At 43.6% G+C, this 17,571-nt stretch overlaps 1 protein-coding gene across 1 annotated transcript in view; it reads left to right on the forward strand.

Annotated features, from left to right (window-relative positions):
* CSAD (cysteine sulfinic acid decarboxylase) overlaps window positions 1-15,801 on the forward strand; it is a 95,766-nt gene extending 79,965 nt beyond the window's left edge. The window contains 5 exon segments of the mRNA XM_040340639.1: window positions 2,990-3,070; window positions 3,072-3,190; window positions 4,531-4,582; window positions 8,947-9,036; window positions 15,479-15,801. Of these exon segments, the coding sequence (XP_040196573.1) occupies window positions 2,990-3,070; window positions 3,072-3,190; window positions 4,531-4,582; window positions 8,947-9,036; window positions 15,479-15,652 (516 nt within the window). The 3' untranslated portion in view covers window positions 15,653-15,801.
* The last annotated feature ends 1,770 nt before the right edge of the window (window positions 15,802-17,571 follow it).

Consider the following 17,571-nt stretch of genomic DNA (forward strand, 5'->3'; position numbering starts at 1 on the left):
ATTCAGGAAGGCCCTGAAGGAGGAAGAAGTTAGGTTACCTGGGAAAAAATCCCCACGAAATTGGGGCAAAGCAGCAGCCTAGAAAGGAAAAAGAAAAATTTGTCCTTTTTAAATTTGGCGCCGCCGTCGCGGCGCTGATGACGTATACGCGCATGCGCAGTAGCGCCGCGCGCCTCCCGACGCCATCTTGGAAGAGGGCGAAGGAGACCGCTGGCGTCATCACACTGCTGCGCGCATGCGCAGAACGGACAGGGGGACGCGGGGGAGCGGAGGGACATGGAACAACACTGCCCAGCAAGCCCAGAGCGTCACAAAGGTATGATAACACGGAACAAGGGACATACACTGCGATCACCTGCTAAGAGGGAAATAAAGGCATATAGGGATAGCTGTACAGTTTTGGAGAAAAATAAAAAGTGGAGCCACTGCCTAAATAAGCTCATTTAGAGCCTGTATAAAATGCCAGGTACCTGCCGGGATTTAACCCCTGAGACCACTAGAGCGGGGTTCCCCCCATAAAGCTCTATTAGAGACTGCACAGGGGGGACTTCCAAACAGGAGAGGCTGAACCTGCTGGGGCGAAAGCGGTAGGAGGCAAGCTGTACGACCAACGTCTTGTCAGGTGAGGATAAAAAAAGAGAATAGTGCCGGGTGTCTCCCCTTTGGATTTTATAGCTAACCAATCCTGTCAGGTTGTGGGGGCGGAGTCACAACCCAGTGTGTGTGCTGCCATGAATGCGTCAGGAAATGGTGGAACTTCCGTTTTTAACAGAAGTTCTACTTTAATTCGGGTGGAACTAGGAAGAATTTTGTAGAATTATATTGATTGCGTAGACAGGGCACAATATATATATCTTTTTAGAAAATATGGGATACCTATTAGTTTATATACTGTATGTTACCATTTTATTGTAATGAGTGCTTGTTTATCTATGACAAATATACAGGGAGTGCAGAATTATTAGGCAAGTTGTATTTTTGAGGATTAATTTTATTATTGAACAACAACCATGTTCTCAATGAACCCTAAAAACTCAATATCAAAGCTGAATATTTTTGGAAGTAGTTTTTAGTTTGTTTTTAGTTTTAGCTATTTTAGGGGGATATCTGTGTGTGCAGGTGACTATTACTGTGCATAATTATTAGGCAACTTAACAAAAAACAAATATATACCCATTTCAATTATTTATTTTTACCAGTGAAACCAATATAACATCTCAACATTCACAAATATACATTTCTGACATTCAAAAACAAAACAAAAACAAATCAGTGACCAATATAGCCACCTTTCTTTGCAAGGACACTCAAAAGCCTGCGATCCATGGATTCTGTCAGTGTTTTGATCTGTTCACCATCAACATTGCGTGCAGCAGCAACCGCAGCCTCCCAGACACTGTTCAGAGAGGTGTACTGTTTTCCCTCCTTGTAAATCTCACATTTGATGATGGACCACAGGTTCTCAATGGGGTTTAGATCAGATGAACAAGGAGGCCATGTCATTAGTTTTTCTTCTTTTATACCCTTTCTTGCCAGCCACGCTGTGGAGTACTTGGACGCCTGTGATGGAGCATTGTCCTGCATGATCATGTTTTTCTTGAAGGATGGTGACTTCTTCCTGTACCACTGCTTGAAGAAGGTGTCTTCCAGAAACTGGCAGTAGGACTGGGAGTTGAGCTTGACTCCATCCTCAACCCGAAAAGGCCCCACAAGCTCATCTTTGATGATACCAGCCCAAACCAGTAATCCACCTCCACCTTGCTGGCGTCTGAGTCGGACTGGAGCTCTCTGCCCTTTACCAATCCAGCCACGGGCCCATCCATCTGGCCCATCAAGACTCACTCTCATTTCATCAGTCCATAAAACCTTAGAAAAATCAGTCTTGAGATATTTATTGGCCCAGTCTTGACGTTTCAGCTTGTGTGTCTTGTTCAGTGGTGGTCGTCTTTCAGCCTTTCTTACCTTGGCCATGTCTCTGAGTATTGCACACCTTGTGCTTTTTGGCACTCCATTGATGTTGCAGCTCTGAAAATATGGCCAAACTGGTGGCAAGTGGCATCTTGGCAGCTGCACGCTTGACTTTTCTCAGTTCATGGGCAGTTATTTTGCACCTTGGTTTTTCCACACGCTTCTTGCGACCTTGTTGACTATTTTGAATGAAACGCTTGATTGTTCGATGATCACGCTTCAGAAGCTTGCAATTTTAAGAGTGCTGCATCCCTCTGCAAGATATCTCACTATTTTTGACTTTTCAGAGCCTGTCAAGTCCTTCTTTTGACCCATTTTGCCAAAGGAAAGGAAGTTGCCTAATAATTATGCACACCTGATATAGGGTGTTGATGTCATTAGACCACACCCCTTCTCATTACAGAGATGCACATCACCTAATATGCCTAATTGGTAGTAGGCTTTCGAGGCCTATACAGCTTGGAGTAAGACAACATGCATAAAGAGATGATGTGGTCAAAATACTCATTTGCCTAATAATTCTGCACTCCCTGTAGGTACAGGCACCATATGCTCAATAAGCCATACAAATTTTTAACCCTACAAATTGTACACATTACCTTTAACAAAAGAAGTCAGCCTTAAAAGGGGGTTGTAAAGGTTCGTCTTTTATTTCTAAATAGGTTCCTTTAAGCTAGTACATTGTTGGTTCACTAACCTTTTCTTTCGATTTCCCTTCTAAATGGTTTTTTTTTTTCTTTGTTTGAATTTCTCACTTCCTGTTTCTCCTCAGTAAGCTTTCCACCATCATCCGAGCGTTGGAAAGTCATTTAGAACAGCTTACTGAACACCTTACTGGAGGAGGAACAGGAAGTGAGAAATTCAGACAAAGAAAACAAAGACAAAAAACATTTAGAAGGTAAATTGAAGGAATAGGTAAGTGAACCACAATGCACAAGCTTAAAGGAACCTATTTAGAAAATAAAAACAAACCTTTACAACCCCTTTAATATAGACAGAGCTTCTTTTATTTTTTTCGCAGGGGTTGCTGGAGAGATGCCATGCAGCCAATGCCACCTATTTGTTTTCAAACTGACTAAGTTTTAACAGCCTGAAATTGACACTGAGATAAGTCAATTCAATGTGGCCGCAGAGTGGACTGCCTGAAGCTCTGGCTGATGTGGAAGGCACTTGGGACCAAGGGGCTGGAGCAACGGGTGGATACGATCCTGGAGAATGCCAGGTAAAAATGACCATAGAGAAAAGCTATAAAAAAATTATTCCAAAACGTATTATTGAAGTGACTGTAATGGTTTGCTATCTATTCTATTAAATAACAAACATGTCATACTTACCTGCTCTGTGCAATGGTTTTGCACAGAGCAGCCCCAATCCTCCTCTTCTCGGGTACCCTATCAGTGCTTCTAGCTTCTTTTCTCTCACTAAGTGCTTCCACAGCAATCTGCTTGCTACATGGGAACTCATGCATGCTCACCCCAAACCCATGCTCGGCCCTGCCCCCCCCCCCCCCCCCCCCCTTACTCCTGTCACTGGCTCTGATGACAATAGCGGGAGCCAGTGGTTTGTTCTGCTGTATCTGAGCAAATGAGGAGAAGAGAACCTAGAGAGCCTTGACTCTTGTGTACATCGCTGGATCAAGATTGAGCTCCGGTAAGTATTTTGGTGGACCTGGGGGAAAGATGCATGCAGAAGGTAAGAAAAATCCATTAACCAAGTTAAATATGGAAAAAAGCATGAACAATCTACTATAGTTAAAGATATAGTTAAAAGATATTTTTAAAGGTGTGTTTAAACATGTCAGAGGTGTTACTGTAATAGGCAGGCAGAAAAAAATAGTTAAAAGAGAAGTATGGCCAAAGCGTGTCATATTTATCTTGGGGATCACAAGAGTGCACCTATTTTTCTCTCCTGTGAACCAGATCAGCCAACTGTGGGCTTAAATCCACTGTCAGTTTACATCACATAGCCTCTCCAGGCTCTGAAAGGATTCCACAATATTGTTTGGAACCACCCAGATGTCTGATAAGCAGCTGGGGACATCCTCTAAATGTGTAGCTAAGAGCAGAAGGCCAGACACTCTTTGCCCCCTCCCCAGTCTTGTGCTGCAGTGACAGCTGTAGGGCAGAGTCAGTCACCACTCTCTGAGAGCAGACTGAGAACTGAGTGATTAGCAGTCATGTGATTGCTCAGTTCTCAGGAAACAGCTGCAGAAGCAGACCAATGCTGCAGTATGGAGGTATGGATGATTGTTTTTGCTTCTGCAGAGCCTTCTGCAACGCACAGTGTCCCCAGCCTCCAACAGGTTCCCAAAGAACCCCAACCTACAGAATCTCAAGTGGTCTTATGTGCAGAATCGGATAGCGGCAACAAAAAAAAAAATGCTCTGGAACTTTAGGGGGTTTATGGAGAAAAAGGCTCTGGGAGTCTATTGGTTAATACACACAGCCTTCTCTTACACCCAAAAGGTAAATCATACATTTTTTTGTAATAGATAAGACTGTTAAGATATAACTATATCCAGAACATTAGCCCATACCTCACATGGTCTATCTTGGGTTTCAGATACTTAGCAGAGGAAATAAAACAAAGGGAGGGATTCATTCTGCTGATGGAGGTAGGTTGGGTATAGGTTTTATTTTACATGTTACATAATGTAAAGCAGGGGTATAATAATTCATGGAGGTCTGATCAGAAAATGTTCTGCCAGCAGAGGTGCTAATCGCATTTTTGTGCGAAGACTCAGGTCCTTCACATTATAGCCCTGTTCCTCTTATATCACATTTACCTTCTTACATCAATGTCAGTCCCCCTTAACATTGGTATGCTCTGTTCCCCCATAGTAGTGTCCTTTGTTCTCCCTCACATCACCCCCCCCCATAGTGGTGTCATCTGCCCCCCCCCCATATATCATCTCCCACTGTAGTGTCCTTCGACCCCCCACAGCGGTGTCCTCTGCCCCCTCACATCACCCCCCACAGCAGTGTCCTCTGCCCCCTCACATCACCCCCACAGGTGTGTCCTCTGCCTCCCTTTATATCATCCCCCACAGTGGTGTCCTCTGGCCCCCCTTCACAGCACCCCCTCCAATAGTGGTGTCACAGGCCCCCACGGCTCTGTTTCCCATTCACACCAGAGCCCCCACAGTTATGACCCCCATTCCCATCATGGCTTCTGCAGCTCTACCCCACCCCCCCCCCCCCCCATTCACACTACAGCTCCCCACCTTCAATGGAGCAAAAACAGAAATCATTCAACTCCATGCAAACAGGAGGAAACTGGCCAGGTCTACCTGGACCCCTCCACCCATTTTAGGACAAACCATCACCCCTAGCACCAAGGTCAAAAGTCTAGGAGTCATCTTTGACTCGGACATGACAATGGATGCACAAATAGGATCAGTAATTAGCGGATCGCACCATCTTCTATGGCTCCTACGAAGAGTGGTTCCCTTCATCCCTAAAGAAGACACAGCGGTAGTGGTAGGGACAATCATTAACTCCAGATTGGATTATGCAAATGCCCTTTACCTCGGACTCCCAGAGTATCAACTCACCCGGCTCCAAATCATCCAAAACATGGCAGCTCGACTGGTAACAGGGAAAAAACCCTGGGAACCAATCACCCCGTCCCTGAGATCCCTCCCATTGGCTGCCCATAAAGGACCGAGTCACTTTCAAGGCCCTATGCATAACGCACAAATGTGTACACGGAAGCGCTCCCCTATATTTAAGTGAGAAAATAAAACAACAAAACACAAATCGAGTTCTTAGATCAACTAACCAAAATGATTACACATTCCCAAAAGCCCGATATAAGACCAAAGAAGAACGTTAGTTTTTCAGTTCAAGGACCTCGACAATGGAATGCTTTACCAACTAAAATCCGAATGGAAATTGATCACCTTGCCTTCAGAAAAAAACTAAAGACCCATCTATTCTGAGGGTTAAACTGAAGAAAATGGATGCCAAGCGCCTTGAGGCGATTCAGTCGCATTTGTAGCGCTATATAAGTATTCACTCACTCACTCATTCACTCACTCACAGCTCTGGCTCCCTATTCACATTGCAGCTCCCTGCAGTTCTGGCCACCCCATTCACATTAGAGCCCCTCGCATTTATGCCGAAAATTCACATCACAGCCCCCGCACCTCTGCTCCCTATTCACATTGCAGTCTCCCTGCAGCTCTGCCCCTTCACACTCCTACCTTACTCAAGTGTATAAAGCAGAGAGCAGGAGGCAGGGCAGCTCTAGAAGGATGGCCAAAGCGAGAGCTGCTGGAGTTAACTTTTTAAAGGAGAAGTACAGCCAAAGCTAGTTTGGCTGTACTTCTCTTGTGGATCACAGGAATGCTGTTTGTTCTGCACCCCTGTGACCCATTTTCAGCAGACAGCGGGCAGAAGTCCACTGTCTGCTGATGTCACAGAGCCGGTCCAGGTTCAGGCAAGATCGCGACAATAGAGTCGGGCTCCACCCCCATGCCTGGATCAGCACCCAGCTCAGCCTCTTAGCGAGCCGCTGAGAGGCTGAGCTGGCCGCTCCCTCCACAGCCTAGCACTCCAGTGAGCGAAGTTGGGGGGGGGGGGCAGAGAAGAAAGCTGTGAGAACCGAGCGTTCAGCGGTGTTAGATTGCTCGGTTCTCAGTCTTAGAGGCCCAGGGGACAGGTGCGGCATCAGATTGATGCTGCATCCACCTAGGTAAGTATGATTATAAAATAAAAAACATTCCCATACTTCTCCTTTAACTCTGGAAGCTCCCACTCCCACCCTCCATCCAAAGCTCCTGTGCCTCCCACGAGCTGTCTAGAACTGTTCTGCCTCCCTCTTCGCTCTGCTGTGATAATGACAGCAGGTGAAGAACTGGCTCCTAAATGGTGCGACCTTGGTGGTCCAGATGGGACAGTGACTCGGTCCTGATCCGGACCACGTTCCACCATTTAGACTCTGTTCACATCTAGGCGTTGTTATTTTACAGAAGTTTTTTCAGAAGTTTTTTCAGGCATTTTTTTCAGGCATTTTTTCAGGTATTTTTGCAGAGTTTTGCAGCGCTTTTGTATAGGCGTTTTCAAGGTCAAAATGTCACCAATGTAAAAGCAGTAAAACGAATGTAATCTGCCAAAAAAGAAGCTCATGTACTTTTGTAAGCGATAGACATTTTGCTTTAGGCGACAAAATGCTCAGATGTGAACAGGGGCCATAGAAATGAATGGGATTTGTCTTGTTGGGCGTTTTTAGAGCTGAGACTTATGCCGCATACACACACGCCGCCCGTTTTTCCTGTCCTGAAAAAAAAAAGTTTTTCTTGACGTGATCCGTCGTGATTCCTCTCAAGTCTGCCTTACATACATACGTTCATGAAAAAAAACACTTGAGCAAAGCGCGGTGACGTACAACACGTACGACGGCACTATAAAGGGGAAGTTCCATTTGAATGGCGCCACCCTTTGGGATACTTTTGCTAATTTCCGAGCATGTGCGTTTTTTCTCCCCTCGGAAAAGCATACACACGAGTGATTTTCGTGACGAGAAATAGAGCGACGAGAAAAACAACGAGAAAAAATAGAGCCGGTTTTGAGGGCAGTTTTCTCGTCGAGAAAACTGCTATGGAGCATACACAGGACCAGTTTTCACGACCAATCTAAAAAATGGCAGTTTTCTCGTCATGAAAAACAGTCGTGTGTAAGCGGCATTAGAGCAGAAAAATGACCAAAACACTAGATGTGAACCGAGCCTCATGCCGCGTACACACAATCTTTTTTCGGGTTCTAAAAAACTACGTTTTTCAGGCTTTAGAAAAACAATGTTTTTTTCAACTTGATCATTAAAACGGCCTTGCCTACACACGATCGTGAACAAAAAAATGCTCTAGCAAAGCACGGTGACGTACAACACATACGACGGAACTATAAAGGGGAAGTTCCATGCGGATAGCGCCACCCTTGGGGCTGCTTTAGCTGATTTCATGTAAGTAAAAGACGATTTGCGCTTTTCTGTCTGTTACAGCGTCATGAATGTGCTTACTCCATTATGAATGGTAGTTTTACCAGAACGAGCGCTCCTGTCTCATAACTTGCTTCTGAACATGCACGGATTTTTCACGTCGTTAAAGCCCACACACAACTATTTTTTACAACCCGAAAAATGACAACATTAAAAACATCGTTAAAAAATAGAGCATGTTCTATTTTTTTTTTGCCCATTTTTTAGAACGCGAAAAATGCTCTGAAGCCCACACACGATCGTTTTAATGACAATAATTTTTTAAAACCCGGTCGTTTTTTGTGATGAAAAAAAATGACATTTTTAAAAACGTCATTTTAAATGACATTTTTAAAAACGTCATTTAAAATGACCGTGTGTGGGGAAAACGTCGTTTTATGTCTTCTGAAAAACGACCAAAAAAAATTTGAGCATGCTTCAATTTTTTATTTCGTTTTTTTAAAACGTTGTTTTTTGTGTCATAAAAAATCACTGTGTGTAGCTAAAACGACGTTTAAAACAACGTTTTTAAACCCGCGCATGCTCAGAAGCAAGTTATGAAGCAAGCTTGAATGGGACAGACTGCCGCCGTACGTGCTGAACGTAACCGCGCTTTGCTAGAGCATTTTGAAAAAACGATGGTGTGTAGGCAACGTCGTTTTTTAAAATGAAGTTTGAAAAACGTTGTTTTTTTCATGTGAAAAAATTACGTTTTTTTTCAGTACAAAAAACGACCGTGTGTACGCGGCATTACAGGAGCATGCTTGAATTTTTTTTTTTGTCGTTTTTCAGAAGACCTAAAACGACGTTTTCCCCACACACGGTCATTTAAAATGACGTTTTTAAAAATGACGTTTTTTTTTCATCACATAAAGTGATGGTGTGTACTTGTAAACAATACTATATATTGTCTGATAATAAAATTACAATTTTTGTTTTCCATTGGCCTCTTGAAAATGCATTTTCTGATTACTTGATGTTTTTTTTATTTTTTTTATTTAGCCAGAGTTTGTAAATGTATGTTTTTGGTATGTGCCACCAAGCCTCCGAAACCAAGAAGATTCCCCAAACTTCTGGGATAAACTGGGAAAGGTATAAACATGTTCCAAAGATGTTTTTGTTAAGTTTACATTTTTTATGTAATAAATGTAACTAGCAACAGAATACAGATGAATATCCCTGTTTGTGGGCTACAACATTTTTAAGAAAGATATGAATTGGAAAAAATGTCCTAAAGTATTTCTGAAGGTTTTTTAGTTTGGATAGAGATGGGGGAGCAAAGATACTGTTGCCATTTTGTGTCTCATTAATGAGATTTTCCTTCACTTCCTTTCCTGTAGACACAATAGGAAGTTGGAGAGTATCTGAAAGGCCCCTTTCACACTGGGGCGGGAGGTGCGTCGGTGGTAAAGCGCCGCTATTTTTAGCGCCGCTTTACCGCCAATCTCGCGGCACTATTCGGCCGCTAGTGGGGCAGTTTTACCCCCGCCAGCGGCTGAGAAATTGTTAAAACCACGGTGTTCCATTGATTTCAATTGGTGGGAGCGGTGGAGGAGCGGTATACACACCGCTCCAAAGATGCGGCTAGCAGGACTTTTTTTACCGTCATGCTAGCGCAGTGCTCCAGTGTGAAAGCCCTCTGGGCATTCACACTGATTACTCAGCAGTGGCTGTTTAGGGTCGGTTTGCAGGCGCTATTTTTAGCGCAATAGCGCCTGCAAACCGCTCCAGTGTGAAAGGTGTTCTCATTGGAAGACATTGGGGATCAGGAAGATTTGATAGAGTGAATCTCCCTATTGGGGACACAGGCAGCAATAGAAACTTGAGTTGTTCTACCCCCTCGACACTCTTTCCAATTCCAACAAACATTTTTATAAAGTGGAAGAGGGTTAAAATAGGTTTTTAAAGCGGTGGTTCACCCTCCATAGCAACATTTTAGCATAAAATTAGGCATAGTAGCGCGAGTACTCACAGTGCAATCGTACATTGAAGATTCCGACTCCCCGCGGGGAATGGGCGTTCCTATCCAGACGGAGAATGATTGACGGCCAGGTCTGGCACGTCACGCTCCCCGAAGACAGCCGGAGTAGGTCTCGGCTCTTCACGGCGCTATACGGCGCCTGCGCACAGACTATGCGCAGGCGCCGTGAAGAGCCAAGCCTATTTCGGCTATTTCCGGAGAAGCGTGACGTGCCAGAGCCGGCCGTCAATCATCCTCCGTCTGGATAGGAACGCCCATTCCCCGCGGGGAGTCGGTATCTTCAATGTACGATTGCACTGTGAGTACCGGGCTAAAAAAATCAAGACAGGCATACTGTAGCTCGCGCTACTATGCCTAATTTTATGCTAGAAGAAAAAAAAACATTTTTTTTTTTGTTTATAGGGTGAACCCCCGCTTTAATTATATCTGTGCTCTGTTGCATGACACCAATAAGTGGAACATGAGTCATGGGGACAGAATAATTGCAAGAAAAGACTTTCAAAGTGTTTATATTCTGGTAAGAAACTTGTTTTTGCATTGTCTTTGTCTTCATTCAGCGATTTGCAATTACTTGCTTCTCTTCAGACTTAATTTCTACACTCTATCCAAAAGTTAGGAAAAATGTTTTGGATAAAGTTAGACTTTAACCACTTGCCTACTGGGCACATATACCCCCTTCCTAACCAGACACATTTTCAGCTTTCAGTGCTCTCACATTTTGAATGACAATTACTCATGCAACACAGTGTTGCCATATGAAATTTTTGTCCTTTTTTTCACAAAAAAATAGAGCTTTCTTTTGGTGGTATTCAATCACCACTGGGTTTTTTTATTTTTGTTAGCTATAAATGAGAAAAGACCGAAAATGTGGTAAAAATAAAGCATTTTTCGGTTATAAAATGTTGCAAACCTAGTAGTTTTTCATATGTTTTAGCAAAAATGTATATATACTGCTACATATCTTTGATAAAAAAAATAACCAAAATCTGTGTATATTATTTGGTCTTTGTGAAAGTTAGGCCCCGTACAGACGAGCGGACAGTCCGATGAAAACGGTCCGCCGGACCGTTTTCATCGGACATGTCCGCTCGGAGATTTCGGTCTGATGGTTGTACACACCATCAAACCGAAATCCGCGCGGACAGACAGCGCAGTGACGTGGCCGCGCGACCCTGGAAGGTCAATGCTTCCACGCATGCGTCGAATCACTTCGACGCATGCGAGGGATGGCGGCCCAGCGGACATGTCCGGTAAGTCGTACAAACAACCTAACATGTCCGACGGACAGGCTTCCAGCGGACATGTTTCTTAGCATGCTAAGAAACATTTGTCCGCTGGAAACCTGTCCGATCCGCCGGACATTTGTCCGGTCGTCCGTACACATGACCGAACATGTCTGTTTCAGCAGACATGTTCGGTCGTGTGTACGAGGCCTTAGAGTCTACAATCTATGGTGCCAATCACTGAAAAAAAGATCACACCTGATCTAATTTCTTGAGACGCTAACAAGTTAGGACAGTACAAATATCCCCAAAATTACCCCTTTTAGGAAAGCAGACATTGCAAGGTATTTAGTAAGAGGCATGGTGAGTTTTTTGAAGTTGTAGTTTTTTCCCACAATTCTTTGAAAAATTAAGATTTTTATTTATTTTTTAACAAAATTTCCATATTAACAAGTTTATTTCTCCCACATGTCATATGCATACTTGCAACTGCACCCCAGAACATATTCTGCTACTCCTCCTGAGTATGGCAATACCACATGTGTTGGACATTTTCACAGCCTAGCCACATGCAGAGGCCCAACATGCAGGGAGCACCATCAGGTGTTCTAGGGACAGAAATTACATTTCTTGACTTCCTCTTATGCCCTGTACACACGATTGGTTCGTCTGATGAAAACGAACCAATGAATTTTTTCATCATATCCGATGAAGCTGACATTCATCAGTCTTGCCAACACACCATTGGTTAAAAATCCGATCGTGTCCAACGCGGTGACGTAAAACACAACGACGTGCAGAGAAAAATGAAGTTCAATGCTTCCGAGCATGCGTTGACTTGATTCTGAGCATGCATGGATTTTTGACCGATGGATTTCCCCACAGACGATCGTTTTTTTCTATCGGTTTTTTAACCATACAAAAAATTTAAAACGGGTTCTATTTTTTTTCCCCGATCGGAAAAAAAACTGATGGGGCCCACACACGATCGGTTTGTGCGATGAAAACGGTCTGTATAAGATTTTTCTAACACATAGCATGTACATAGCAAAAATTACGCCCCTAAAAGCATTTTTCTACTCCTCCTGAGTATAGCAATACCACATGTGTGAGACTTTTACACAGCCTGGCCACATACCAAGGCCCAACATGCAGGGAGCACTATCGGCTGTTCTAGGGACATAAATTTCATGAATGAGGCATGGATGAGCATGAATGAACATGAATGAGGCATGGATAAGCTTGAATGAGGCAAGGATGAGCCAGAGCATCGATGAGCCGTGGATGAGCATGAATGAGGCATGTATGAGCATGAATGAGCCATGAATGGGCATTGATGAGCATAAATGAGGCATAGATAAGCATGGATGTGGCTAGAATGGACATGGTGCGCATGGATGGGCATAAATGAGGAATGGATGAGCCTGAATGGGCACAGATCAGCGCTGTGGGCACTTCAGATACAGCCCACAAGCGCTTCTGCACTGACTTCCTCCTCTCCTCACACACTGTACCGATCAGTGTGAGGAGAGAGATGAACCAGGCATGTGTCAGGATGTTGACAAATGCTTGTCATTAGACGGAGCGATCACAAGGTAAAGGGCTGCTGGCATTGGCCCTTTACCCCGATACGTGATGCAATTGGTCCAGAGGTAGTGGGAAGCACGAGTTTGGGAAGATGTCCCTGTACGGCATCCCAGAACTAGCTGACCGCGCTGTAGCCATCATTTGGCTATGGCCCGCAGGTGGTTAAAAAGCAACATCAAGAAAGACTTAAAATGTATTATATACAGCTAAGTCTAACCAGGAAACACTGCATCTTTACTAAAGTTTACTCAGTTTACTTTACTCTCAGGTCCGCATGTGTTTTTGGGTAGGTCAGTAGTCTTCCATCACATGATTCTGTGGAAATCTGCATAGCTGTTCATCCATCTAAACTGCATGTAAATCTGTTCTATGCGAATGGGGCAAAATGTTATGTTCTCAGGCTATAGTCTCTGCAGACTGAAAGTGTGAATGCAGAAAATATATCACAATGACCACTAGATGGAACAGAGAAGCATACAGTACTTATTTTCTCTGAGGCCCCATACTCACGAGCAAACATGTCTGCTGAAACTGGCCCGCAGGCCAGTTTCAGCAGACATGTTTGGTCGTGTGTGGGCGCGAGCGGGCCGAATTCCAGCAAACATTTGCCCGCCGGGCCTTTTCCCAGCAGACAAATATTCCTGGACTTGTTTTAAAACAGCCCGCTGGAATTCTGCCCGCTCGGACATGTACGGTCGTCAGTACAGACCTACCGTACATGTCCAGCCGCCCGCCGTGCCTTGCATGCGTCGAATGACTTCGACGCATGCGTGGAAGCATTTTAAAGGCGGGCCGCCCACGTCGCCGCGTCATTGTCGCGGCGACACCGCGTCATCGACGCGGCGACACCGCGGACACGCCCCGCGTATTGTTTACGCGCGGACTTCTGTACGATGGTGTGTACAACCATCGTACAGAAGCCCTCTGGCAGACATGTATGGTGAAAACGGTCCGACGGACCGCTTTCACCATACATGTTTGTCCGTGTGTACCCGGCCTGAGGGTCAGCATCATCTAGTGGCCAGAATGCAGTATTTTCCCAATTCAGGCATTCACAATCTGCAGAGAATATTGACCAAAAACATTGTATAGGACACAATTTACATGCAGCTTCAATGGACGAAAAGCTATCCATTTGTTTTGTTTTTTTAAATATGCACCTCTTAAAGGGGAGTTCCAGGCATTTTTAATGTTTATTAAAAGTCAGCAGCTACAAAAAGTGTAGCTGCTGGCTTTTAATAAACATGCACTCACCTGCTCCACGGTCCAGTGATGTGCCGGCAGGAGCTCCGCTCCTCTCCCCCCTCTCCTCTCCCCCCCTCTCTGGCCGGCGTCCTCATTGTTACTGTGGGCACCCGGCCGTGACAGCTTTCGGCTTCACGGCCGGGCACTCACTGCGCATGCGCGAGCTGCACTGCGCTATCTGATTGGACAGGCGATAGCAGTTGTAGCAGTGTCATTGATCGTCTGTTCCCTGATATATGGAAAGACGATTAATGACGTCACACGTCCAGCGCTGCCCCCCCCACCGTTAGAAACACATATGAGGTCACACTTAACCCCTACAGCGCCCCCTAGTGGTTAACTCCTAAACTGCAATTATTATTTTCACAGTAATCAGTGCATTTTTATAGCACTTTTTTCTGTGAAAATGACAATGGTCCCAAAAATGTGTCAAAATTGTCCGATGTCTCCGCCATAATGTCGCAGTCACGAAAAAAATCGCTGATCGCTGCCATTAGTAGTAAAAAAAAAAATATTAATAAAAATGCAATAAAACTATCCCCTATTTTGTAAACGCTATACATTTTTTACCAAAAATAGGTAGAAGAACACGTATCGACCTAAACTGAGGAAAAAAACGATTTTTTATATATTTTTGGGGGATGTTTATTATAGCAAAAAGTTAAAAATATTGAATTTTTTTCAAAATTGTCGCTCTATTTTTGTTTATAGCGCAAAAAATAAAAACTGCAGAGGTAATCAAATACCACCAAAAGAAAGCTCTATTTGTGGGGATAAAAAGGACGCCAATTTTGTTTGTGAGCCACGTCGCACGACCGCGCAATTGTCAGTTAAAGCGGCGGAGTGCCGAATCGTATAAAGGGGCAAGGTCCTTAACCTGCATAATGGTTCGGGTCTTAAAGCGGGAGTTCACCCATAAAACATTTTTTACCCTTAGATTGATGCTCATTTTGTCTAGGGGAATCGGCTAGTTGTTTTAAAATCAAAGCTGTACTTACCGTTTTAGAGAGCGATCTTCTCCGCCGCTTCCGGGTATGGTCTTCGGGACTGGGCGTTCCTATTTTGATTGACAGTGTTCCGACAGGATTCCGACGGTCGCATTCATCGCGTCACGAGTAGCCGAAAGAAGCCGAACGTCGGCGCGGCTCTATACGGCGCCTGCGCACCGACGTTCGGAGACTTTCGGAAAATCGTGACATGATAGATGCGACCGTCGGAAGCCTGTCAATCAAGAAGGAATGCCCAGTGCCGAAGACCATACCCGGAAGCGGCGGAGAAGATGTATCTCTAAAACGGTAAGTACTGCTTCGTTTTTTAAAAAAACACCCGATTCCCCTTCACAAAATGAGCATGAATCTAATCTTAAATTTTTTTTTGAGGGGGAACTACCGCTTTAAGTGGTTAAATTATTGTTTAGCTTATTAGTGAAGTTTCTTTTTGTTAAGTGTTACAATGTATGAAGACATTATTACAATTCCAACATATCCTTTCTCTGTAGGTATCCCCAATAGTAAAGGAAAGGATGATGAAGAAAGGATCAATGATGGTTGGATACCAGCCCCATGGAAACAGGGTTAACTTTTTCAGACAGATTGTGGTCAATCCTGAAGTGACAAAAGAAGATCTAGACTTTTTCCTGGATGAAATAGAACGATTGGCAGAAGACTTGTAATTCGTTTTTTTTTTTTAATATCAGATGTGATGTGGACATACCCAAAGTAAGCTAAACAATTTTTAGGGGCATTTTACGATCTCAGGAAATGCTATAAGCAGTCAGAACATCAGTTTTTCTTTCAAAACAATTAGTCTTTTTTTTCTTATAAAAAAAAAAAAAAAAAGTGGTTATTAAATGCCTTCAAAATAAAACTGCCTCTGTCCTATAGAAACATCAAATTCATTTGGGTACAGTGTTGTATGGCCAAGTAATTGTCAGTCAAACTATCACATCAATGAAGAATGGCTTGGTAATGAAGGGATGATATACTGTATGCAGGCTGGTAGTAAAGTGGTTAATTTTGGATAGAACAGAGAATGTTAAAACTTCTGTTTTTGTTTTCTGTGTTACTATTCAAGAGCTCAACAGGAATTGAGATTTCACCTCTACAAAGTAAGGGAACTCCCCCTCTACAAAGTAAGGGAACTCCCCCTCTACAAAGTAAGGGAACTCCACCTCTACAAAGTAAGGGAACTCCCCCTCTCAGTTGTCACCAGAGCAGATGTCCACTTTCCAACAAGCATGGATATTTTGAATTGTTCATCATTTTCAGCCCAGCTGGTGACAAATTTGAAAACGACAAATGGAGTTAATCTCCCAAATGGGATATAAACTGCAACTAAAACCGGACAAAGTTATTATTATTACTCTTCCTACTCTATTCAAAACTACAAAAAATGTGGCTAGAGATACATTTTATTGCACATTAAATCTCAGATATTGGAGATTCTTGTAGCTCTCTTTTGGAAGAGAGTTATGAAAAATGTCCCTCCTCAAACAGGATGTTGCGTTAAACCTGTAGGGAAATACATGGCGGACAGACCACCACAAAAGAAAAGAGCGCACTGTTTTATTTTGTGGCGGTCGGTCCGCCATGCGACTGTCCTTTTACTTTTATGATGCGTTCACAACAGGTTCTCAGATATTTCCTATATATTTTGGCCTTGTTTTGGTGAATCGCCTGGTATGGCCTCCAGCTGGCGGCCCGTCCCATATAAAGCTCTACTGGTGAATTTTTTGGTCCCTGGCATTTCAGGCTCCTTTTTGGTGTTTACATTTGGATGCTATTACAGTATCTCTTGAAAAAGCGAACACTGTTCACAAAACACATTGAGATCAATATTAGTATCTATTTACCTTCAAGATCAATATTAGTATCTACTTACCTGTTTGTTGTGAGAATTCTGTTTTTATGTGGAACATTTATCAGTTTTATCTTTATGTGTGATTACATGTGTTATGCACCATGCTTTTAGTTTGAATATTAAATAAAACAGGTATAATTTTAAATATTATGGAGTAATACTTTTTTGGTGCGGCTTTTAAAAAGTTCCATGGGGATTTTCTATATCTTTAGTAATTATTGGTTTTAGGGACTGAGTTCTGCCTACATCCTTGCACTCTGGCCACTTATATACATTAAAGTAAACTTTGGTCAAAGTAGAATAATGCCCCTGCTATAGGTGTAGGCTACTTACACAGCTCCTGAAGATTGAGTGGAAAAAAAAACTCCCAGAGCACTGACCTATCCGATTCCTACATTGGCCACTACACACTACCCTGCACACTGACCACTACACTACAATCTGACCACTACATTACACTCTGACCACTACACTACACACTGACCACTACACTACACTCTGACCACTACACCCTGACCACTACACTCTGACCACTACACTACACTACACACTGACCACTACACACTGACACATACACACTGACCACTACACTAAACACTGACCACTACACACTGACCACTACACTACACTACACACTGACCACTACACTGCACACTGACCACTACACTGCACACTGAGCACTAAACACTGAACACTACACTACACACTGAGTGACCACTACACTACACACTG

Source organism: Rana temporaria, chromosome 2, assembly GCF_905171775.1.
Source record: "Rana temporaria chromosome 2, aRanTem1.1, whole genome shotgun sequence".
In the NCBI taxonomy this organism is placed as follows: domain Eukaryota; kingdom Metazoa; phylum Chordata; class Amphibia; order Anura; family Ranidae; genus Rana; species Rana temporaria.